The 24,163-nt window shown below is 40.7% G+C and overlaps 2 protein-coding genes across 4 annotated transcripts; one reads left to right on the top strand and one right to left on the bottom strand.

The window, feature by feature from the left end:
- Nucleotides 1-2,415: 2,415 nt before the first annotated feature.
- On the bottom strand, nt 2,416-4,863 carry LOC131236257 (alpha-glucan water dikinase, chloroplastic-like). 2 transcript variants are annotated; one of them, XM_058233381.1, is made up of 7 exons: nt 4,688-4,863; nt 4,224-4,318; nt 3,922-4,012; nt 3,641-3,763; nt 3,405-3,542; nt 3,165-3,286; nt 2,446-3,057 (listed from the first exon to the last, which is right to left on the bottom strand). In XM_058233381.1, exons 1-5 carry the CDS (start codon nt 4,823-4,825, stop codon nt 3,537-3,539), a joined length of 453 nt encoding a protein of 150 aa, XP_058089364.1. In that variant the 5' UTR covers nt 4,826-4,863; the 3' UTR covers nt 2,446-3,057; nt 3,165-3,286; nt 3,405-3,536. The 2 variants fall into 2 exon arrangements, 1 of the variants encoding a protein (XP_058089364.1); XR_009166654.1 differs by lacking the exon at nt 4,224-4,318 and having other exon boundaries at nt 2,416-3,057; nt 3,405-3,763.
- Nucleotides 4,864-8,589: 3,726 nt separating this feature from the next.
- LOC131236239 (signal peptidase complex subunit 2-like) lies at nt 8,590-23,884 on the top strand. Of its 2 annotated transcripts, XR_009166644.1 has the most exons (3): nt 8,590-8,771; nt 8,880-9,252; nt 23,685-23,884. XR_009166644.1 is itself a non-coding variant. In XM_058233370.1 (2 exons), the coding sequence occupies exons 1-2, from the start codon at nt 8,667-8,669 to the stop codon at nt 9,186-9,188; spliced, it is 414 nt and encodes a 137-aa protein (XP_058089353.1). In that variant the 5' UTR covers nt 8,590-8,666; the 3' UTR covers nt 9,189-9,252. The 2 variants fall into 2 exon arrangements, 1 of the variants encoding a protein (XP_058089353.1); XM_058233370.1 differs by lacking the exon at nt 23,685-23,884.
- The last annotated feature ends 279 nt before the right edge of the window (nt 23,885-24,163 follow it).

Raw genomic sequence — 24,163 nt, 5'->3', positions numbered from 1 at the left:
GACAAACAATTAACCATGAAACGATATTACAGGAGTTAGAGAACTTACAACAATGAGAACTCCCTTCAAATCACTCAAAACCCTAACTTTTTCTCTATATAATCCTTAAGAACGTTTTAACATTCACTTAGAATACTCTAAGTCCCAATTGCACCTGATATATATATTATCACATTTTGAATTGAAAATAAATTGCTCATTTATGCATCTCCGCATGCGCCGTCAATTTATTGACATCGATCAAGCAATCATTGATTCGATCAAAGACGCATGTTTGATCAATTGAACATGTCAAAAACATTTCAATTATATTGAGATATTTTTCGAATTACTATTGATCGATTGACCCGATCATCGATGAACATGTCCAAAGTGTTAAAGAGTAATTTATTTAATTTTAGGGAGGTTCGTTCTATTGAGTATTACTATCAATTGATCATGTCTTCTACATAAATTGAAGGCATCCATTCAACATCCGACTGTTAATCTTGAAACCATGGTTTGACCATACCTTAGATTCAAAGTGGCGAGCAGCACAAAAGGGCATAGTATAGAGAGGCCTCCCTTTAAGAAATCCATAGAGTTAGATCACATCTGACCAAATATGAGTTGACTCTGACAAGTCGCATCAGACTCGCCAAGTCTTAAACCATCGGTCAAGCCTAGCCCATAAGCTGGCATCGCAAATGGGCCAACCTATAGCTTGTCCAAGTCCAGCACCCCATGAATCAATAACCCGTTGCATTTCATGCACGACCTGAATCGGACTTGGACCAGGCCTGGCTTACCGAATCAAATCAAACCAAGTTCGAGCTGACTCGAACAAATCTCATCGGGCTCGTCCAAGTCATAAAACCATGGTTCAAGCAGCCCATGTGCTGGCATCTGAAATGTGCTAGCATATATCATGTCCAAGTCTATGCCATGAATCAAGGTCCATGCCCTGCATGACCCAAGTCAGGCTCAAGTTAGGAACTCTGAATCTCAGACACCAATGCCAAGCTAGTCGCACTAAGCCATGCATAACCCTCAGGCCCGCATCCAACCAACAAGCCATGAAGATCAGCCCAAACCAAACCCAAAGCTAGCTAGCCCATTTCCAATCTAGCCAGGTAGCTGATGTCAAAGCCCTGTGGTCCCCACCATGATGTATGCCTTTTATCCACGCCATTCATTCATTTTTCTAGCTTATTTTAGGGTATGAGCAAGGCAGATACAAAGCTCAAGTGCACCCCACCACATGAAATAGTAGGGATAGCATTCTTACATTCAAAAACTCCATAAGGCCACAGGTGTTTTGGATCAGGCTATGTTTGTATTTTCCCATCACCCAGGTCTTGTCTAACCTTATGAACAAGTTGGATGACAAATAAACTTTATGGTGGACCCTGAGAAGGTTTCAACGGTGGTGGCCCGACCCAAACCATTTCTTGTGAACTCACATTCAACAAAAAAAGCAAAAAAAAGAAAAGCCTATAAAATAGTGGCATGGCTCTGGATCATTTGGTTTTTATGATTTCGGACATATGGAGTATCCACAATTAGGTATAATAGATGAACGGTTTGGATCTCATACATATGTGCCTTGCGTACCTGAAATAACTAAGATATTAGCATCTAGCACTGGATACTTGATGATTCATACAACAATGAAGCACTTTGGCATCTGCAAAAAACAAAATGACAAGTGGAATTCTGCATATTACTGGTTTGCATTGGAACAAATAACCAACTAAATGGACTATAAAATGAAAATTAAAGAATGAAACGCATTGAAAGAATAAATTTTCATTAGTCAGAGGTTAAAACTTACAATTTCCCAAACAATCTTAATTTGAGGCCCTTGCCCCGTCTAAAGATGGGCCCCCATGGTTTGAGTTTGGATCAGTACATGTATGCCCATGATTTGAGCCTGACTTGTATTAGGCTGAAGTTTCCTGTTACCTGTTACAAGTGTGGCCAGTAGTTGTGAGATATAAACTTTAATTTGATCAACTCTGTCAAAGAATATAGAATATAAATATCAATTGTTTAGGAAAAAGATGGACAGCGATTAGATGGTAAGGTACACCCAATTAGATTTGGTTGGGTTATGGCAAAAAGAGAACTAATAAATTCCTAGATGGCCAAAGAGAACTTAGATGGTAAGGTACACCCAATCAGTTTCTCATAAAGAATTTGTTTCCAGAAAATAAATTCTTTAGCAACTTGTAAATTCCTAGTTTCCAAACAACCCAAAATACAGATTCGTTACATCACATATGGATGAGGAATAGAAGATTATAACCAACTTATTTGGAAGTGTAAACAAACATATGCATATGAGTTCTACTATGTGCTTGTAAGTAATCAGATTACATGCCAAATCATTCATGTTGATAGCTTCCAACATTCTCAATCTACAAAATCATTCATGTTGATAACTTCCAACATTCTCAATATGATCTAACATGAACCTTGCATGTATTTGGGGTTCTTTCGGAACGGGTCTGCTTCCATGTGTGGAATATGTCCATCCAGCTGTAACTTAGAGCCATAAATCTAGTAGTAGTGATTTCATACTTGTGTTTTTGTTGCAACATTTGTATCTAAATCAAATGAATAATACCCCTCATGACTGTTTAAGAAAGAACAGATTTTCACCACTTACAGATGAAAAGTAAGAGGACTCAATAGGAAAGTTTGAGCCCTCAGAAAAGGAGTTCTTAAGACAGAAAGGGATATGCATATCTAGTTAAAGCTTTGGAAAAATTTGATCTATAAAATACTATTTTTCAAAATGTATAAGGAATTGAATAAAATGACATGTAGCTTAGGCATTTGACAGGAAGATTGGACCCATGACCCTCTAGCTATGGGATTGTGTGCTTTCCTTCAGTCTTGGAGCAGGGTTTTGTCTCTTTGCTGGTTGGAGAGGTTATCCCTTTCCCCATTTTCGTATTAACAAGAGTTAAGGAAGCATTTCCATTCTTTATACAATAGCAAATACATACATGTGCAGAAGGGGCTGTTGTGCAAATGCCAAAAGTCTTTCCAACAGTTTTAGTGCTAGAGGATCTGCATTTATTATTAGAATAGGTAGTGAAAATCTCATATTTATCTCAAAATACTCACTTAGTTTTTTATGCTGAAAATCCAAATTCAATACTTGCATAAAAGCTCACCTTTGAATAATGGACACTCCACACAACTTGTAGAAGTCTACTCCAGTGTACATGGACCCTAGATAGAGAAAAAGGAAGTCTACTCTGATGCATCTCTCATGTTAATGATGCATTGTGATCGACTGCAAGCAAACAACATGCCCCAATATTAAGATAATCAAATGCAAACATTATCAATTAGAGGAATAACAAACTATGTTACATAAATGTGAGGGAATGAACAAATAGTACATGGCTTACATGAAGTTATATTTCAGGCTTCTAAACAAGAAATCACTTGTTATGCATGCCTCTTTGTCACGAAATGCATGCCTCACCAAGCGAAGCCCTCATCTAGGCATACACATCTAGCATTTGCTTGATAATCACCTGTCATTTCTGATAATTTTGGAAAGGTTTCAAAGGTCGATATGTTAGAATTAGCATTCTATTAATGTTGGATACACTTAAGTGACATGAGATGAGATGAGACAAACCTGGTTTGAATCATCTAACAAAACCTTCTCAAAAACTTCAAAGGGCAGGGCAACTGATGTTAGAATTCCTATCGAGGAAGGCACTTTTCCTTTTAGATATGAAATTTTATCTGAATACCATCCCTGATTTTTCATATGCACATAGATTAACTCCAAAATGCCATACCGATGAAAGAAATAAAGAAGTGGAAGGGAAAACAGATCTTCAAAAAACCATTCTATATATTTTACAAGACTAACCATTTAACTGGTGAATTTATGAGCTGGTATAGCATATCTACCTGCTTTCTGATCAGAGTTAGGGATGGTGAAGACCTATCTTCTTTCAAATTTGTTGAGCTTGCATCAGAGAGTTCACTTTCCTCAATCTCACTATTGTTAAGACAAATGGATAAGGATCAGTTGTGTATTCATGTAGTTGATAGAAGTGGCATGAACACAAAATTACACAGAGAAAATATAAAAGACAATTTGTCAAATTGGACCATAAGCTCATTTTATGAGGAAAATATATGCTTATCTTGTAAATCATGAGATATATTGTCATAATCACATCATCCACAAATTCAAGGGATATATTTACCTGTAAAGTATTTCTGCAGAGGTAGCTTTCAGGCATAACAACTTTGGCAAGATGTGATGGTTGATATATGTGGCATACAAGTAACTCAATTTAATCTGTCAGCACCAACTTAGATGCATCATAATCCAAAAATTACCTTGAATTGATTACCAAACTAGCCAATTGGTGGACAAGTATCAGATGGTTAAAATTGAAAAATAAAAATAAAAAATTAAGAGAAGAAAAAAAAAGAAATTGATGAACTTGGGATTGTCCTAATTGATCATGGTTGCAGAAAGAATGAAAAGCAAAAATGAAATCAACACTTTATGAAATCAAAGAGCTCGGTATTACTCTGATTTACAATTGTTTACATTATTAATAAAACAAAATCTAACAACAACCATTAACTAGAAAAATGACAATGATAACAATAATGAATAATAACTGGAAATTTGATCGGTCAAATTTGAAATATTGCTCACTTTGGAGAGGAAGAGATCGAATAATATCTTGGCTGCAAGCGAGGGGCTATCGCTGCAAAGAAAACTCCAAGAGGCAGCTTGGCTGAAGGAAATTCGGCCATGACTTCTAGAAGGCTTCTCTGATTTGCAACTATCCATTGTGCATATTCATCCTGCATCAAGAAGAAGGTTCCATATGAAAAGGAGATCATTTAGAAAAGCAGTAAAGAATCCAAAAAACACATAACAAAAAAACAACTGCTTCAAGTTACTTTGCAAGTCAACAGTAGCAACTATTTAAGTTTCACAAATAATGCATCACGGGTCAAGGCCCTTGGTTTAGTAATCCTGACCATTGGCCCTGCCATGGATGGAACATGCCCCAAAAACCTCCTAAATGGAACAATCCTAAGTTCCTGACCTTCATTCTATGGCCTGAAAATAGACTGTTTTTTTTTTTTTCAATTTGAAGAATATCACAGTAAGAACATTTTCCAACACATGTATACATAAAATGGATTCTCGGCACTGGTTATTTTGTAAGAAATCTAAAACCAACCTTGCTTCCCTTTTCAATTAGGCATGTAAAATCAAGCTTCTTACTTAATAGGCTAATTTTCTAACAATATAGGATATGATGCCATCTAAACTGTGACTTGGGTTTCATTGTTAAATTAGGGAACACAAGCAACTAACTTATCTCAATAATCTACTTGATGGTTGGGACTGTCCTCAATAGCCATTCTTCATTGTTTTATCAATGTTTTGTAACTCTTAAATCATATCATGCATCACACATCTAGATTTTTCAGCTTGAAGTTTCTCAAGCTCCTCCCTTGATTTATGAGGATCATGAGATGAGAATTCATAATCTTCCCACTTTTTCTATATCATTATTTCTCGGCTGCAATCTAACTATGCCTTTCAAGTAGTTTATCTACCTTTAGGGTGCAATCTTTTTATTCCATCTCCATCCATTTAATTTGTGTGAAATGGGAAGGATTAAATTTCTATCAAGAACACATCCACAATTTCATAGATCAAGAAAGTTAAAATAGGGACAAAACAACCACCATAAGTACCTCATTTTCCAATTTTTTCCTCTCAACATTTGCATCACTAATTTTATGTTGCTCCTTGACAACAACACCGATCTCGATGTCACATTCTTTCATTTCTGAATGACTCAAACTGAGCTTAGATTGGCCATGATTATATCCCTTATGAAACTAACCTGCAATAGAAAATGCAATAAAGACATGTGCATTTTGTGTTGAGCAAAAAAGGGTTAGATGGTAAGTTTGAAAATGCAATAAAGACATGTGCATTTTGTGTTGAGCAAAAAAGGGTTAGATGGTAAGTTTAAGAACCTTATAAGGTTATCTATTGCATTTACGAATGACTCAAATTGAGCTCAGATTGGGCCTGATTATATTCCAGAGGAGCACGCTCTTGAATGACTGTTTCCTTCTCCATAATGAGCCTCTCTTTCATTTTCATGTCCTACTCTCATGCAAAAACAAGCCACGAATGGAAAAGAGTTGCGATTAGGGATTATATATATATATATATATATATAGTATAGATGTTTACCAGCGCTATGTTCTAGGCGCTGGTAAAAATACGTTGAAAGAGCGTCGGCAATCCCCTGTCTTGTTGTAGTGTGAGTTCCTGCAAAGGAAACTGCTGCAGTAGTCAATGAAAGAGAACTGATCACCTACAACCCGTTTTTATAAGAATTTTGCTGGAAACAAGCTCAAACAAACTAATAGCCTGGACAAGAGAATCATGGTTCCCACCTTTACAAACTGAAGAGGTGAGTATAACATGCATATCGTCCAGTTAAATATCAATAATATAATATTCCAGTTCAACAATGGGAAATTTTTGCCCCTTGTTCATGGACAATCGGAACCCAAAAGATCCAAAAGATCTAGTCAATGTTGAAATAGAATGAACAGCTCAATCAAGGGCGAAAGAAGATATTAGAACAGACAAACTAAACTAACAAGTACTATAGGGTCGGCTACATGAATCCCATTCCACCATTCAACTCAATCAACAGTCATCCATAATCTCAGACAAACAGGGGAAGGGAAGGTTTCTCTCAATGAAAAGAAGGCATCTTCATCCACATAGATGAAAGAAACCCCACAAAGGAATAAAACCCAAAAACAGAAGCTTATGAATTACACCTCTCTTCCAAATCATTCCCATTTTTTTTTTTTTAAAGATTATTTCTTTTTAGCTTTACCTTGAAGAAACCAAATGATGGGAAGAAAACCCAAAAACTCCTTTGTCTGGACTAAAGAGATTGCTTCTTGGAGAGATTAATATGAACGACTGCCTCATATATACGAGAGAGAGAGAGAGAGAGAGAGAGGGATGGAGAGAAATTCGGTATTTAATTGTTTTAACGAGGAATGCTCCCATACAACCGTTCATACTTACTTTAGCATGGTATGCCTTTTATGCCCCTAGCGTATACATCTGAGCAATGCAAAATGTGGACCTACGGTGGAGATCACCAGGAGAAAAATCCAGGCCATTCATTCTTCAGGTAGGCCCTGTGTTTGAAATCAATGGAAGACCTACGATCTGTATCATTGTACTAGATTGGCCCACCTAATGAATCAGTCAGCCTGAGTTTTACCTCAGTTGATCTTTCGTGATGGTCCCCTCCTTTTGATCAACAGATCGAATGTCCTGCACATCTGTCATTTTGAATAGAACTCGGCAACAGAGAATTTCGGAAGTAAATCATCAAATATGATGAAATCAACATCAAATCGAATTAAAAAAAGGAAAAAAATTCCTCAACCATAAAAATGCTATAAAAAATCATAAAATCAACAGATTTCTAGCAGAAAAGGGGGGAAAAGTGAAGATCGAAGGGATCTGACTATCTCCGTCCTTCTCAAACATGCCAAATGCCTCCTTGAACACAGAGATCTGATCATCCCCAAACTCACCTCTATTAGCGTCGATGTCGGCGTGGACGGTAAACCGACCATCTTCAACGAGAGAGAATCGAGACCGAGAGCAAGAGAGGAAAAGTCGATTGAGGAGAAGACGATGGAGAGATAAGGTATTTTGTGGAGAAGACGAGAGATTGGGTTTTTTATTTTTTAGGGAGAAATGGTTAGTCGGTGGGTTTTTTAGGGAGGAGATGAGAGAGAGAGAGAGAGAGAGAGAGAGAGAGGTGAGATGATTTAGGGTTTCGGAGCTTTTACAACATATCTGTGACTGCGGGTCATTTACGGGTGTCAGCCACTTGTAAAAAAGCACCGGTAATTCCAGCATTTCTTGTAGTGATTGTCAACTATTTTCATGTGGTGTGGTCCACATGATTAGCAGATGTGGGTTATTCTTTGGACCATGACCTTTTATCAAATTCTAACTTTAATGGATAGAATGGATTCAAGGCGTACCACATGGTTGGCCTTAGAGACATCATCCAAAGACCCTTTAGGTAGGGTCGGAGGCCATTTGAGGACCCATTATTGTTTTGCTGGAACTCTGCTTATTCCTTTTTTCGACTCATATTAGAAGTTGAACTCAAAATTGAAGCATATTTAAACCTCAAGTGGACCACACCACAGGAAACAGGAGAAATAATGATTTCCACAGTTGAAAAGTTCCTAGGGCCTTTATTTGTAATCCAACCTTTTTGAAAGATCACACGGACATGGATGAAGGGAAAACACACTTATCATATTGATGCAAAACTAACGTGGGCCCCGAGAAATTTTCAACAGTAGAAGTTCAATTCACAATGTTTATTGTGATGTGGTCCACCTGAGCTTTGGATATAGTAAAATGGATGGACGGAGGGGATAAAATGTATAAATCACGGTGGGCCCCACATAGTTTACTCAGTACACAATTCGCTTCCTAGCCCTACCGCGCTCCTTCATCCAAGCATTGCTTGCGTGCGAGTATTCTGTCTTCGGACAGTGGAAATAGGAAAAGCTAGAAAGAAGGAAGAAGAGAGAGAGAGATGGTGAGCAACAGCAGCAGCTCATCTCTCAAACCCAACCCTAAAAAAGCTAATTTGATGGATCCTCATTCCATCAAACACCTTCTCGACGAATCCGTCTCCGAGGTTCCAAAACCCTAGACCTCCGCCCTCTCTATCTATCTCGATCTCTCTCTTGCATTTCTAGGGTTTTCAGAGACTTTACATGAGGTTCTAACTCTTCTCTTCTTGCAGATTGTCACCGGCCAAGGATACACCGAAGATGTGCGTCTGAGCAACATCAGATTGCTTGTGGGAACGGTCATCATCGCCATTGCTCTTATCGTGCAATTCTACTGTAAGAAGTTCTCAGAAAATAAAGATTTCCTCATCGGATGCATCACATTGTATCCTTCAAAACCTAATTCTTGTACATCTCTCGGAGAAGAAATCATCTTCTTTTCAGTGTTTTTGCAGTGTAATCTATCTATTGGAAATTGGATTTTATTTTTTATTTTTTTGAGATCTTTGACTCCTTTTTGGCAAGTATATCGTCTTCAATAGATTGTTGCAGTTGATCATCTACAAAAAGGAGAAGAATGCGATCCTTTTCACTTATCCTCTTCCGGTGAGTTCTTCTTCTTCTTCTTCTTCTTTCAGATTTTAGGAATACGTCAAATTTTTTCTTCTCTCTCTCTCTCTCTCTCTCTCTCTCTCTCTCTTTATTTATTTATTTATTTTTTACAATGGGGAAATATGCGATTTGAGTTTGAATTATAGTGGCATTTTCACATGGGTAGACCGTTCATCTGGTGGGCCTTATCGTAGATGTTTGATGCTGCAAAGGTACCTCTATTGGATAATTTGAGCCTTTCAATAATTGACTTGCAAATGGATTGGTAAAAGGAACATAAGAGAAGGCCAAGGGGCAATCTGCAATAGACAATTACCATTAATGAGATGGATGTAATTGTTTGATGGGGGTTTGGTCCATCACCCATCCATGGTGGGGCCCGCCGGATGGAGGCATGTTCTGCTGAGCATTGTGTGACTCCACCATTATCTTCTAATTCAATTGTGAGATTGATAGACTAGAACTTTGTTTGATGCAAGATGCAACTTATGCAGTATTCCACTATTATATATAAACTAATGAAATCAACTTATTTGAAACACTTTGATTGTTATCATAGCGGTAAGATTTCTAATGCAGGTTCAAAGCTTCCAGTTGTGAAAGCTCCCATAGTTCATGCTCTAGTCAATGCTATTGGATTGGTAAGGCATGCTGAAAAGTTAATTTTTTGGACAGAAAAATCATGTCGACTTGGGAAATTGGATGACTGAATTTTGTAGACAAACTGATGGTGGTGGTGTAGAAATTTACAAAAAAGCAAGGCTAGGAGGGTTATTGGCATCAATCAAGAAGATGGTTATAGTGTTCAGATCAGGGAAAGATTAATTCAAGAGATTCACAAATTTTGGCTAACCTACACATTAGATGTCCAAGCCAACCCAACTCTACAGAATCTTGTTTTCCTAGTTCTGATTGACAACAAAGCTTCTCAAGATGTGTTAAGACAAATGCAACTCCAAGAGCAACTGTATAAACTATTATGTACTTGCCTCCAACAACAACAAAACAAACTAGATTCCTTATCATATTAACCAACCAATAACCCAATGGGAACAATTTTACCGAAATCGTCGATCTTCCTATCTTTTCAATTATGAATTTTGCTATCTGGATTTTGGGTCATTTGCAATCCAAATTGCTATTTTGATTGATCCACACGTATGGTTTTATAATCTAGACTAGAATACCTTGTGATGTCAATCTATATTAATAGTGAGGAGATTTATATGTTGATTTATGAAATAAAATGCATATATAATATTATGCATGTGGGCCTTGTAATAATAATAGTCCTTATTTCATGTATAAATTGCAGTATTGATTCTTGTAAAAAACTACACTATATACCGAGTTATGTGCTGTAGCAACCCACATGATCCCACCCCTAGCGTACAACCATTGGAGGAAGTAGTGTACTGCTTGCTTGTTCCTATACCATGTACCGAAATGAGCCATGATCTAGCTAACACAAAGACACTTGAAACTAGGCCCAACAACTCAATAACTTGTATTAACATAAACTTGGTAATGACTTTTCAAAAGGGAGGTATATTGATTGTTTCAAGTTTTGTGATTTGGAAGAAATCCATTGTATTGATATCCTTTTGTGTTTCGTTGTTTGGAGTGCGTTGATTCTTGACGGAAGGTAGATTGTGAAGTAATAGATTTTTCTTTAATTGCTTAATTTGATAACGGATCAAACTCATGGTTTAAATGCTCAAACTCAATTCAAACTTGTGCCTGATTCCATGCCGCCTCAAAATATGATTCATTACTCAATTCAATTTCTTTCAAGCTTAAGAATTGTTAGTGTGAAGTTGAGCCAGCAAATTCCATATATGGGGATAAAAAAGATCACAACTTTACAGAGATATTCGGGTTGGCCAGAACAAAAAGCAATTGGGCCAACCTATCATGTGGAGAGGAAACTGCACAAGAAAAACTACCGATTTCTTAGAGACCCCATCCCAACCTTGTCCAAGAAAATGAGACCTTTGGTGTGAGAAGTAAGGTCTGCCAGAGTGCAGGAGAAGAAGGACGTTTGGGTACTGCTACCCAGCCTGGCCATGGCGTCCGCGAGGGTGTTAAACTCAATTCAAACTTGTGCCTGATTCTATGCTGCCTCGAAACTTGATTCATTACTCAATTCAATTTCTTTCAAGCTTAAGAATTGTTAGTGTGAAGTTGCTCCCTTTGCAAATCAGACAGAATGTTTGTACTCTATCTCTATGCGAATTTGCCATGGGTAAACAAAGTCTTTAGCCTAAAGGTGATATCTTGGATCTCCGGGGCAACTTGGTTATCAAGTCAATGAGACATTGACACCTAAATCATAACGAAATGGACAAGAGTACACCCACAAGAATATTTGAATAGAGAGGGAGAAATACTTTATTGATACCAAACTTCATCCTACAATACTTAAGAAAATCTCACATATGGAAAATTTTGGAATGCCTACCTCCTACCCCACCCCCTCTTTTGTATACCTTAAATGAATCTTCACTGAGAATTCCCATAAACTAAGAGATTCATTTCAAACCAATCTAATCTACCTAAGATGGTTGGACTTGTACTACATCTACGACGAATCTTCTTCTTTGGCGAAAGCTGGTGGTGCAACCCTATGCATCAGCTTGGCACAACCTTTGTTGGGAGTCAACTGTAGATGATGTCTCTTTTGCTTGCACTTTTGTGGGTGCCAACTTATTTGTTATAACTACAAAGTTCTTTGTGGATCCTCAAATATTTGCCTCACTTTTCGTGCCACAGTCATCTTTTGCAAAAGTGCTTCAATTCAAGTACTAAGACCTATTTGCATGTTTATCAATGTGGCCGCCACTATCAATGCATCCATCTATCGATCCATTAATGAATCTTAGTGTAGGTCCAACGTTATTGCATCTTCAGACGTCAACTTTTCCTTGATCTACAAGCATAATACCGTTTAATGGCTGATTTAATCGTGTTTGTGATGCAGAGTGTACGTACGAGCTTAGACTGAAAAAGGATGATAAAGCATAGATTTAATGCTTTGATAACACCAAAGGCAAGGGACAGACTCCAGGGGACTGAGATCGATGGATATACATGCCAGAGATCCGAGAAATTTGAGAAACTGAAGCTCAAGTAGCCTGAAAGTTAGTCAGAATGCAAGATCACAAGGTTTCCACCATCCACTCGGCTTGAAACTTCATACATGGCCTGATGTCCACATGTCAAATTTCACCCATTGAATCATTGTAGAAGTGGCCCAATGGATAAATCAGCCCATAAAATCTCAAATTGGGGCCCGCCTGAGATCTAAATATGCTCCAAATTTAGTCTCAACCCTTCAAATTAAGTGACAAAGCGGATGGACGAAGCAGATTTCTTACGAACATCATGATAGACCCCACATGTACATTGCATGTACATAGGGTACATGTGCACGAGAGGTGCACCGGACTGGGAGTTCGGTCAAACAAGGGGCTGACCGACTCTTCTTCTCAAATTTTCAAGAAAAGGCCGCGGACGGACATCGTCCGATCATTTTTGGGTAGTGGGGCCCACCCATCATCCTTTAAGATGATCTGGACCGTCCATACTCTCCATAGGGCGGTAACAATTCTCTCCTAGCTGTCCTTCTATTCCCATGCGTGCACACGCGTGTAAATCTCGATCAAATGCAGGATGGACGGCGGAAGAAAAACATCAATGGGCCACACTAAATCTGAGAAAAAATTATCCAGTTCTGGATGGTTTTTCGAGGAGAACTCAGTGGACGGTATGGATTTCTTAACCGACGCTGATCATGGACCCCACCGACTTTCACAGAGAAACGCTGCACAAGCTCTGTTTCACAAACAGAGCTTGCAGACGATCCTTGTGGGCCCCCATCGGGCATCAATGTTTCGATTCGGACCGTCCATTAGAATTCCAAGGCCCATCTTACCAAGGCCTAGGTGACGAAACTTGAAGAAATAAAAAGTATGGGATCCCAGCCGCTCAAACGGAAGAAGGACGGTGGCTTTACAAGTTCCATGGGCCGCAACATAGAACGTCCAGGAGTACTTTATTCCAACTAAAATTTTGAGGAGAAGCTAGTGAACGGATTGGATCTTCTGTATAAACTCAAGAATGGCCCTCACCAGGAAATCAGCATAAGGGGTTTATTCTTGTTGCGTAAAGAGCTGCGAAAGCTCTCCCAGCCATCGCCTCTGGCACGCACTCCTCCACCGACTTTGCTACCTATAAAAGGAGAGGGAGAAGTGGAGATAAGATCCATCCAATCTTGGACGTGGGGGAGGCATATCTGGACAGCCGTGGAGGCGTGAAATGGGCCGACGAGAGTTTTTTGTTTTCCTTCTTCCTTTGTTTATCCTTTCTTTTTCTAAGAGATATTAGCATTATCATGTATATGTGTGGCTAAACCTCTTAGCTAGGGTTAATAGGTGAAGCTTGTAGTCTGATGGGAGAGACTTTGCTTGTGCCTCTTATTTAGACTGACTGATGTTGATTTTAGTTCAATTAAAAGGAATACTTTCAGTTTTTTTAATGGTTAGTTGTGACTGAAATTACAATAGATCTGCGATGGCTTTGAGTATTTCTTTCTCCTTTTGATGTTTATGACGTCAGAAAGCCCTGTTGTTCACCATCATCTCATGGGTATGGTCAGATGACGGTACCCTTCCTAACCTTCATGCATTGTTGATTGGTTGGTAATTAGTTTAATTCTGTTGTTTGCTTTGTATCCTGGGCATGGTTTGGTAATGGAATCCATTCTAATTCATATACTTTTCATCTCTTTAAAATTATATCAGAGGAAGTTTAGTTTAATTTTCAAGATTCTTGAAGCAACCATAAGATCTCCTTGATCTCTACAAGTGGATCCTCTGAATTCCTAGTTTCTTATCTCTGATTTTTCTTAAGTTTTACATTAATCTCTCACCATTATTCATCAATTTATATTTGATTTAGATTTCATCTTAGGCTAGTTCTATTTCTATCTAATTTCAGATAATGTATAGGTTTCAGTCCCTTGGGATTCGACCTCGGTGTCACCGCGTTTATTACTACATCACAACCCTATACTTGGGGAGTGAACACTTACGAGGCTGAGGCCCGCATGAAGGACTCAGTTTACAGCTGCGTTAGCACAATCTCATTCCTCCTGCAATTCTGGATTATTTATCACATTCCAACAATTGAAGGATTCGATCATTGGTGTCTTCATAACCTGGGGTCACTTGTTATTGGTTGGGACCTTGGTGGAGATGTTCCCCTACGCGTCCATGTGTTCCAACTTTGGTCCTTGAATTCCCTCCACACCAAAACTCTACCACTTGAATAGTGAGATTGCCTACCGCATGCCTATCCCACATCGGAGCTCCTACCACTTTGGGTATATGTAATAGTCTAGGGCTGAAAGCTTGTGTAGCATTGTTCAGGTTTTTAGTCTGTGCTAGTGTGGCCCATGGGAACGATTGGATCTGGAATCCAAACCATTGATATTAGAGACCTAGGGCCTCAGTAGAGATTTCTGATACACTAAAAACTCTGAAATGGAAAAATCCTAACCCTGCAATATGTGGCCAAAGAATAGACAGTTAAGAAAGAAAAAAGAGCAATAGTTCTCATTAGACGCAAGAAAAGGCCAAATATTCTATAGGTTAGACCCTCTTGGGAGTGTAGTCAATGCATTCTAGGTGCATGCTTGGGCATTTTGGTCCTATTGCATCCTACCTAGACCCTAGACGAGGCGACTACATCATGTATGAGCCTAGGCATGCCTACGGCACCATTTTATTATTATTATTTTTTTTAAAAAAATTTTATTTAATGTGAGGTACCCTTTGGGCACCTCATAGGTATGGTTTTTTTACCACCCAATAAGGGTGTGAATAGAAAAGAAATGGCTGTTAAGCCCTTTTCCAACAACTTATCTCCTTTTATGTTAAGGTCATCGCATTGGACTTCTTGAAAGCAGGATGAGCTTTCGTCATTGTCGTATAAGAGATTAAGCTGAATTGGGGATTTAAGGAGAATTGGAAAACATAAGTTATTTGGGGATTTTGAATATTGGATCATAGGGTTTCAAAAATTTAGGGATTTTGGCAAATTGTAGTTTTAGATTGGCAAATCTGGGTATTTGGGGAAAGTGGGAAATTTATGGTTAGGATATGGGGAAATTAGGATTTAAATTTAGGGAATTTGGGGGAAATTGGACACCCAGAAGTGGGATCTGGCACTGACTAAATACTCCCCACCCATGCCAGGACCAAAATCAGGCGCTTACAAATGAAACCGAGATACCAGGCTGTCCAACCATCGAATCTCTTCCATATTTACGGTGGAGGTCTAATGGATTTTCCTACACCCGTCCACCAACTCTGGGACCCGATCGTGGGACGGTGACCGTCGATCACAAATCGGACCCGTACGACCAAACCCCAGGTCCGATCGTCCCCAAATTTTGCATGGCCCTTCATCGGGCCATGAAGCATCCATCCTAGAAATTTCATAGCCAGAGGACCACCAGAACCACTCCAATCACCAAAATGGACCCCTCAGGGCCGTTTAAAGATCAGAACCGTTGACTCAAACCCCACAATCGTCCATCCGTTTGTTCCTAAATTTTACACTGGCCCTAATCGGGCCATAGGGCACCTACCTACCGAATTTAGTGGCCAAAGGAGCATTAGGGCCACACCACCCCCCAAAAGTAAGTCCTAGTTGGCTATTTTGGGAATTTGAGGGAACTTAAGGCCAAAGGGCCTAAGTCTAGGGAATAAACCCTATCTCTCATAACTCCCTCTCTCATTTGCTACAATCAGCAAGAGAGAAGGAGAGTGAAGGAGAGTAAAGAGGAGAAAGAGAGAAGGAGGAGATCCAAGGTGGACCCTAGATCAAAGTGGGGCCCCAAGAGAGCCAACCCTTCCAACTCCTTGCCTCTCTTACAAGGAGAAACTCTCCTCCTTGACTTCAACAACCAACCGTGGGTTGCCTAGGTAAGGTTTTCACCCATTCTTCATGAAATCTATGTAGGAAGGTGGGTTTGGTTTGAAATTCTAACATGTAAGAGCTTGGTTTAGGGATTCCAACTGATCGACCAGAAAGCCCTCTTTCCTAGGGCGTTTCTCGAATCTCCAACGAACCATAGGTGCGGACTATTACTCCTAGGTGGCCTAGCACCAATTTCAATATAAGTTTAATGATTTTGATTTGCTTGGTTGATGCATTTAGAGAATATAGAGAAAACCTAAGAATTTATGTTCATTTAGAGTGTATGGAATTGTATGTTTTATTTGATTTCCTCACATGATGTTGTTCTTGCTTCTTACATGACTCGGTGCAATTTGATGATCACTTGTTGATGTCTTGTTGGATTTGCTCATATGACGATGCCCTATAGCATGCGTGCCTTATTTATTTCTTGTGTAATTTGTTTCCATGAGTTGTAGGAAGTGCGCAACTTCCTCACCAACACACACAACACACATGCACCATTGCTTATAAAATTGTGTTAGCTTGCTTATTAGAAGAATCTGAATTATATGTTGAGGTGTGAGAACATGATGATGATTTTGCTAGTTGATAACCCTGTCCGTTGACATGTTGTGGACCACCATCCAAACCCTAGGGTTGGTCAAGAAAACAAGGAGAGTTAAGGCGGTCCCGTTGGTAGGACTGCCTTGAGGCTAAACCCGTGGATTTGGGCGAGTGCGTATAGGCGACAGTAGTTAGACTACATGGGTTTCTTGCACCTGACGTTGTTCCGCCATGCACTTGCCTGGGCTCATGCGGTCTAGCCTACTATCTGATTAACCTTGATTGTTAACCCTGTTTGCTCACACTTGTATGGAACTTGGGACACCCTACAACCGTTGTTGCTCATCAATAACCCACTTGAAATTGGTTCACAGCCTCGTGAGCCGGGCATGGTGGAATGGGACATTGTGTCCGAGCTGTCGGCCTACGCTGGGGTACCGCACCTCCTCGTAGTGACCGCGAGCTATTCCTTTCTCTTGGCATTCCTCATGTGCTTGAAGTCAAGGATGAGGAACCTGACAGGATCATGGACCGCGAGGCCTTGGCCTCACGCATTGGAGGGTCTTGTCCTCGCACCCAGATTAGGGCATTAATACGTGGGGTGTACCAGATTCTCCAATCGACTGAGTGAATGGACCTAACTAATAACTCGGTTAACATGATCGCATTGCATCGCACTAGTTAGGATGGTGACTCGGCAGTCGAGGTCGTACTGAGGGAGTGCTGGCATTGGCGATCATTAGATGTTGTCGCACGAGGGAGCGTTATGGTGAGGGCATGCATCATGTCATGCTGCATACATGCGCATTAATAAGATTACTTAGACATATGTGATTGTCTGCTTTTCATTAAGACCATATTATAATTGATGCCTGTGATAACTTGAGACTAATAGTACCCACTGAGTTAATCACTCACTCCCACTTTGGGACGGTGTTTTAAAACACCAACCAGACTCATTCTTAGATACAGGTGACTCGAGATTGGAGGAGCCTGGCGAGGTGAGCCTGGAAGAGGAGGACGAGCTATCATACTTCCAGTTGATGGAGGGTTCTCCGCCAGCTTGATTGGGGAGCTCAGTTCTATTCTTTTGGACTTACTATTCTTTTGAGATATTGATTGGGTAGCGTCATGCGCCCCTTTTGTACTTTTGGACTTGTATATGAATGTATGATTGTTTTTCGCTCATTTCAGTAGATCACTGTGGTTATGTTTTATGCTCCAAGAACTTCCAAGCTGCGCAACTAAACCTAAATAAACGCATTAACGAAATCGGTTAAAAGTGGCTCTTGGGAACTCAGGAGTTGAGCGTATGCGGACTTCTTGAAAGCAGGTTGAGCTTTAGTCATTGTCAGACAAGAGATAAGATGAATTGGGGATTTCAGGAGAATTAGAAAACATAGGTTATTTGGGATTTTGAATATTGGATTATAGGGTTTCGAAAATTTAGGGATTTTGGCAAATTGTAGTTTTAGATTGGTGAATATGGGTATTTGGGGAAAGTGGGAAATTTAGGTTTAGGATTTGGGGAAATTAGGATTTAAATTTTGGGAATTTGGGGGAAATTGGGAATGTTGGGTTCCAAGTTAAGAGAAATTCATGGCATTGACTTTTGATTATTTCAAAAAGATTAATTTACGTCCATAAATGATTAAATATCAATGTTTTTATATAAAATTAAAAAATGTGCCTGGAATCTCTAGGCATGTTCCTAGGCCACTTGAACATTTCAGGTGCTATAGGGGCAGGTGCTCCTGGCGCCTTCAACCATACTGCCTTCAGTTTCGGGGATTTTTGGTGCATGGGCCATCCAGAGTTCAATCCATCATATCAACAATTTGGACAACTGAACGATGGCCCTAAGGCCCTGCCTCTACAATTCGCCCATGCATTGATAATGCCTCATTCCATGAACTATATAATAGAGACCTGCATGTATGTCACTTCATACGTATCTCCAGATGTGGCATTCCTATAGCTGTTTTTGAGCAAACACATGTGTGAATATGTAACACGATTCCAATACCACTCAAGAGGATTTTCTTCTACTGGAATCCACCATGTCAAGTGGGAGCCGCAGATAACTCAAATTCATAGAAACAGTTGTATAACTGTCTCCAGCATTGTAGCCACAGGAGGCATCATGATAAAGCTCCCTTGCATGTGTGAAGCAAATGGGGGCTCCCATAGAATGACTCTAGAAAACGGCCTTAAAAATTGGCAACCATGGAGTTACCTTGTGAACATTTTGGGTGGTTTTGATAATTGATCCCTAATAAGATTCCAAAAGGAAGAGGATAATTGGTACCAACAAATAGATGGTGAGAGCTGGGTCCGGCTCCATGGCTCAGTGGTAGACAGACTCTATTTCAACACTGAGATCATGGGATTGAATGCCCATGAGGGGGGTGTGTGTGTGTGTGTGTGTTAAAAACAAAAAGAAGGGATGGCAAGAGCTCAACACCCAAGAGGACTTGAAACACACTAAAACACTGAGATCAAGGTGCCACTTGTAGTACCATACCATGTTTCCACCAACATGCCTCCAGTGGAGGACATCAGTACCATGAAAATGGTAAACCCCACCGTGAGATCACCTGGCACAAAAATCAGGCCCCGTCACTCAGGTGGGCCACACTGTTGGAATCAATGGACAACCAATGGTATAACTCAACATAGAGTTGTGGCCTACCTAGTGAGTGGATCAGCCTTTATTTTTGTAAAGGGCAATCTTCATGGTGGGACATAATGTTTTCATGGTACTGACTTTCTAAACAAATAGTATGTGGCAGGGAAGATGGTACAGTGGCCCAAGTTTTGTTATTGTTGCCTATAGACGTTTGCGCGCGATCCTAAGCCGAGTCCCGCTTACCGACGTCAGCTCGATCTGAAACTTGTATCATAGCGATCGCGTCGTCGTCGTAGTTCCAACACCGTGACTTGCACACCGAACCGATACCCAGGCTAGGAGATGTGGACCTGCATTTATTCCGAAGAAATGCCGCGCGTTGCGAATCTCGAGAGAATCTCTATAATAAGTCTCATCAATCAGCCATAAATGCATCCCTTATCCAAGTACAACCACCCCACTCCTCCTTTTCTCATAAGTCAAACCTCTTTCTCCCTCACCATTCCTCTTTTACCCATTTTTCAAACCAACCCATACCTCATTAATTACAACCACCACCTCACCCATCCATATCACTCCCATCACTTCTCTCTCTCTCTCTCTTATTTCTCAAATCTCTCAAGCAACCCAAAATTTTCAACGTCCAAGGCTCTCCAACTCTTCCCAAAAGCCAAGTGTGGCCCACCCTCTCATCTCTCATCCTCACCATCAAAGTTCCATCATCCACCATCAAAAGGCAAGCTAAGGAGCATTGGAGTCTAAGGGACCAAGAAGAAGAAAGATAAGGTGGGTGATCTATCGTTGCTTTCAATTTTAAGGGCCACTTGTTGTGGGACCCACTTGATGTATGTGTTGTATCAATGGAGGGCCCATAGTGGCGGGGTCCCTCTATCTCACCGTGTATTCCTCTCTCTCTCTCTCTCTCTTTGTGATGGTGTGGATCCCACCAATATGTGTTATATCTACCTGTCCATCTACATCAGATGGTGTGGCCCACCCTATTGCAGGTGATGATCCACACCATCCACTGTTTGGATGGACCCAATACGTCCTCCTTTTTATATATTATATTTTATATAATATATATAATATATATAATATAATATGTATAGTATATGTATAATATAAGATTATATTATATGTGTATATATATGTATACATATATGTGGGCCATGTCCAAGTGGGACCCACCACAATGCTTGTGCCACATGTAGACCGTCTAGCGTCTCTAGACGCTGGACGTGGTGCGGTAAACAGAGAAGTGCGAACTAACGCTAGTGCACAAGCCAGCTTTTCAAAAAAAAAAATATTTTTTTGGGCACTCATGTAGGCCCCACCTGGATGTATGTATAAGATCCAAGCCATTCATCCTCTTCCTCAGATCATTTTAGGCATTAAACGGAAAAATGAGGTTGATCTGGTTTCCTGGCAGGCCATGGTATAGGAAACAGTGTTCCTACCTTTGATTTACTCCCTAATGCTCCAGTATATCAAAAACAGCCCAATATTGGACTCTATGGGATTGTATCGAGCTACAGGGACCAATAGGCTGGGTCGGATCGATCCGATGTGGGCCCTACCCCGGAAAAACCCTGGAAAAATGGTTTTATATATATACATATATATATAAACAGCAGCAACTGCTGCTGCTGACCGGTGTCAAAGCCCAGTGGGCCCCACCACGATGTGTGTTTTCTACATCCATGTCGCCATCTATTGGTCCTCCTTCCCGGCCGTGGAGCATTCAAGAATCACCGTATGCGGAACTCGTGGGCCACACCATTTAAAATCATGTGAAGACATGCCTAAACATATAAAAACATTTAGTGGGACCTACTTGAGTTTTGGATGTTCTTGAAACTTGGTCTGGACCGTCGGTCAGTGGGACACACATAATGGGTGGATGGATTTGTGGACCACATTACGGTGGGCCCTAGTGGTGGGCCCAGGTCCACGTGACCTTGTAAACAAGTTGCATGTCAAATAAATATTACAGTGGGACCCATCCAGACCGTGTGACCCTGTTAATGGGTTGGATGGCAATAAACATTAAGTGGGCCCATGGTCCACATGACCTTATAAATAATTGGTTGGAAAATAAACATTATGTTGGGCCCTAGGTTGCTTGGAAAATAAACATTATTGTGGGCCCCAGGTCTGAGTGACCTTATTAATGGGTTGGATGGGAAATAAACATTATGGTAGGCCCCACATGGGACCCACTTATGTATGTATTGTAAACCATTAGAGTGGGCTCCATCATGATGCATGTGTTTCATCCAACTGTCCAACCATATTGGAGATAATTTAAGGCCCATTGTTGAGGCCCACCTTGATTGTATAAGGCCCATATTATGAGGCCCATTGTGAAGTATGTAAGGCTCGTGTGATTAGGCCCAGCTTGATGTATTTGTGGCCTGCCCACTAAGGCCCACTTGAGATATATGAGCCCATGGTTTGAGGCCCATTTGATGTACTGGAGGCCCATGGGTCAAGGCCCAATAGGACGTACATAAGGCCCATTATAGTGTGATTCCACCATGATATATGTGTTGATTTTATAGTGGGCTACACCTTGGGAGCAATGATGGTTTGATGTCCACATTGTAAGGATGATGTTGGTTAAATGTCCGCATTGTCATTCTCTCCCTAGGGCCCATTAATAGGCCCATACCTGTAATGTGTAGGCCGTCTAGGCCCATCTTCGTTTTGATCAGAGCTCATCTCTTTATACATGTTTAATATAGGTCCATGATTCATGATCATATGCATCATATGTATGCCCGATGTGAGGAGTGACCGATCATAGCATATGCCTTCGGTGGATTGTTTATGGGCTCCTCGATAGGCGGAGTTATCCCATATAAGTGTATGGTACACGCAGGATTGACTGATAGTGTGACTCATGCACTTGCATTTGTGTGATTATAGATACTGTATGCCCTAGCGACATCAGGGTCATAGCCTCCACAGACACATCGTGGATGGCAGGATTGGATACCGAAAATATTTGGTTCTAGCATACGGGCGCCATAGATGTCCCTGGGTGAAAATTTCTAAACCCGATGGTACCAGAGGATGACTCCAACGTCGAGACCGAGTGGATACACGAGCGCGCGAGGGCCGTATACCAGTAGGCCGCGTCTCCCACTGTGTCGTGGTCGGTTGGAAAGGGGTGTGACCTTACCCGCCTGAGTGAGGGGGCAATTTCTAGGTTGAGTTTGACCAGCTTGAGGAATCGGTCCGCTATCGACGAGCCGGGCCCGATATTGGCAGGCGGATAGTGAGGTCTCTTCCACCCTCCCAGTTGTGCGTCCGGATAGGGGCGGCAAGCTGGCGTAGAGTGTACTTGACCCCGGTGATTATCCATACTGAGAACCGCACTGATTTGATGCTCTAGTGAGGAGCTGCATTGATATGTGGATGAGGATTGACATGCTTGACTTGCATTCTGCATCGCATGGCCTTGATGTGGCCGATCGCATTCATGTTTTGCACCGCATGGCCTTGGTATGGCTGATTGCATACATGTGTTCATCAGCATGATCCCGCATTTCTCTGACCTTGCATCCTGAGCACGCTCATATTGCGCACACACTTACACCACCCTCTAAGCTTTCTATAAGCTTATGCACGATTGATGCGTGCAGGTGACGCCAGGTCGCAGCCGTAGCATAGCAGCAGCAGGAGTGTGCGGTCGAGCCTTTGGAGTTTTGTTATTCGCATTATCTTGTATTTCCCTTCAGACGCATTGTACTTAAAGTTTTTTATCATAGTAGATTTTGTGATTGTGTTCTTGTGGTTATTGTTCGTGGGTTATGCTTAGGGTTATGCTTACAAATCAAAATCATGTTTGAAATCCTCTTTGTAGAATCCCAAGGTGGGCCACACTGTTGGAATCAATGGACAACCAATGGTATAACTCAACATAGAGTTGTGGCCTACCCAGTGAGGGCAATCGTCATGGTGGGACATAATGTTTTCATGGTACTGACTTTCTAAACAAATGGTATGTGGCAGGAAAGATGGTACAGTGCCCCAAGTCGTGGTATTGTTGCCTATAGATGATCAGATCTGATATGAAGGATCCTAAGGTGGAACCATTTGATGAAATTTCAGAGGTTCTAGGTTTCTTGGATTCTCCATGAAACTATGTTGCTGATGCTCTCCCTCCCTCCCTCTTCCTCTTCCTCTTCCTCCTCTTCTTCTTTTTGAGACTTGAATTCTTTTTGAGACTTGAATTTTCAGTTGCAATTGTTGTGTGCAGGGATCATTCAACAGCACTGGACTAATAGTATCTTCCAAGCTGCCAAGATTCTCTGACTAGTATACACTGTCTGTCGCCAGCGCAGATCCAAAATCTGTTTCTGCCAGCAAAGCAGTCCATTTCACAGAGTGTTACCAAGTGGTTAGTTCATTTGATATATTTTCAAATTTCTCCTTCCAGGGATGGAATGCCATAATCCTCGTTTTAGCATGTAGCTGTTGTACATGAGGTGTATCTATTGTAAGCTTGGGTTTTCAGTTTGTACTAGTGGGGATGCACATCAGAAAAGAAAAAAAATTGTACAAGTGGTGATCACAGTCAAGAAAAAAGATTGTACAAGTGGTGATCACAGTCCAATAATTCCAAACTGTTGATATTATGGGTTGTATTATGAATTCCAGGTGCCCCAAAAATTCTCCCAGATTGATCATGACGGTTGAATCTTCCATCGTTGTTCTGTTGTATTTTTGTATGTGGAC

Source organism: Magnolia sinica, unplaced genomic scaffold (genome assembly GCF_029962835.1).
Source record: "Magnolia sinica isolate HGM2019 unplaced genomic scaffold, MsV1 ctg348, whole genome shotgun sequence".
NCBI classification, from domain to species: Eukaryota; Viridiplantae; Streptophyta; class Magnoliopsida; order Magnoliales; family Magnoliaceae; genus Magnolia; species Magnolia sinica.
This window is presented reverse-complemented; position numbering and strand designations above follow the sequence as displayed.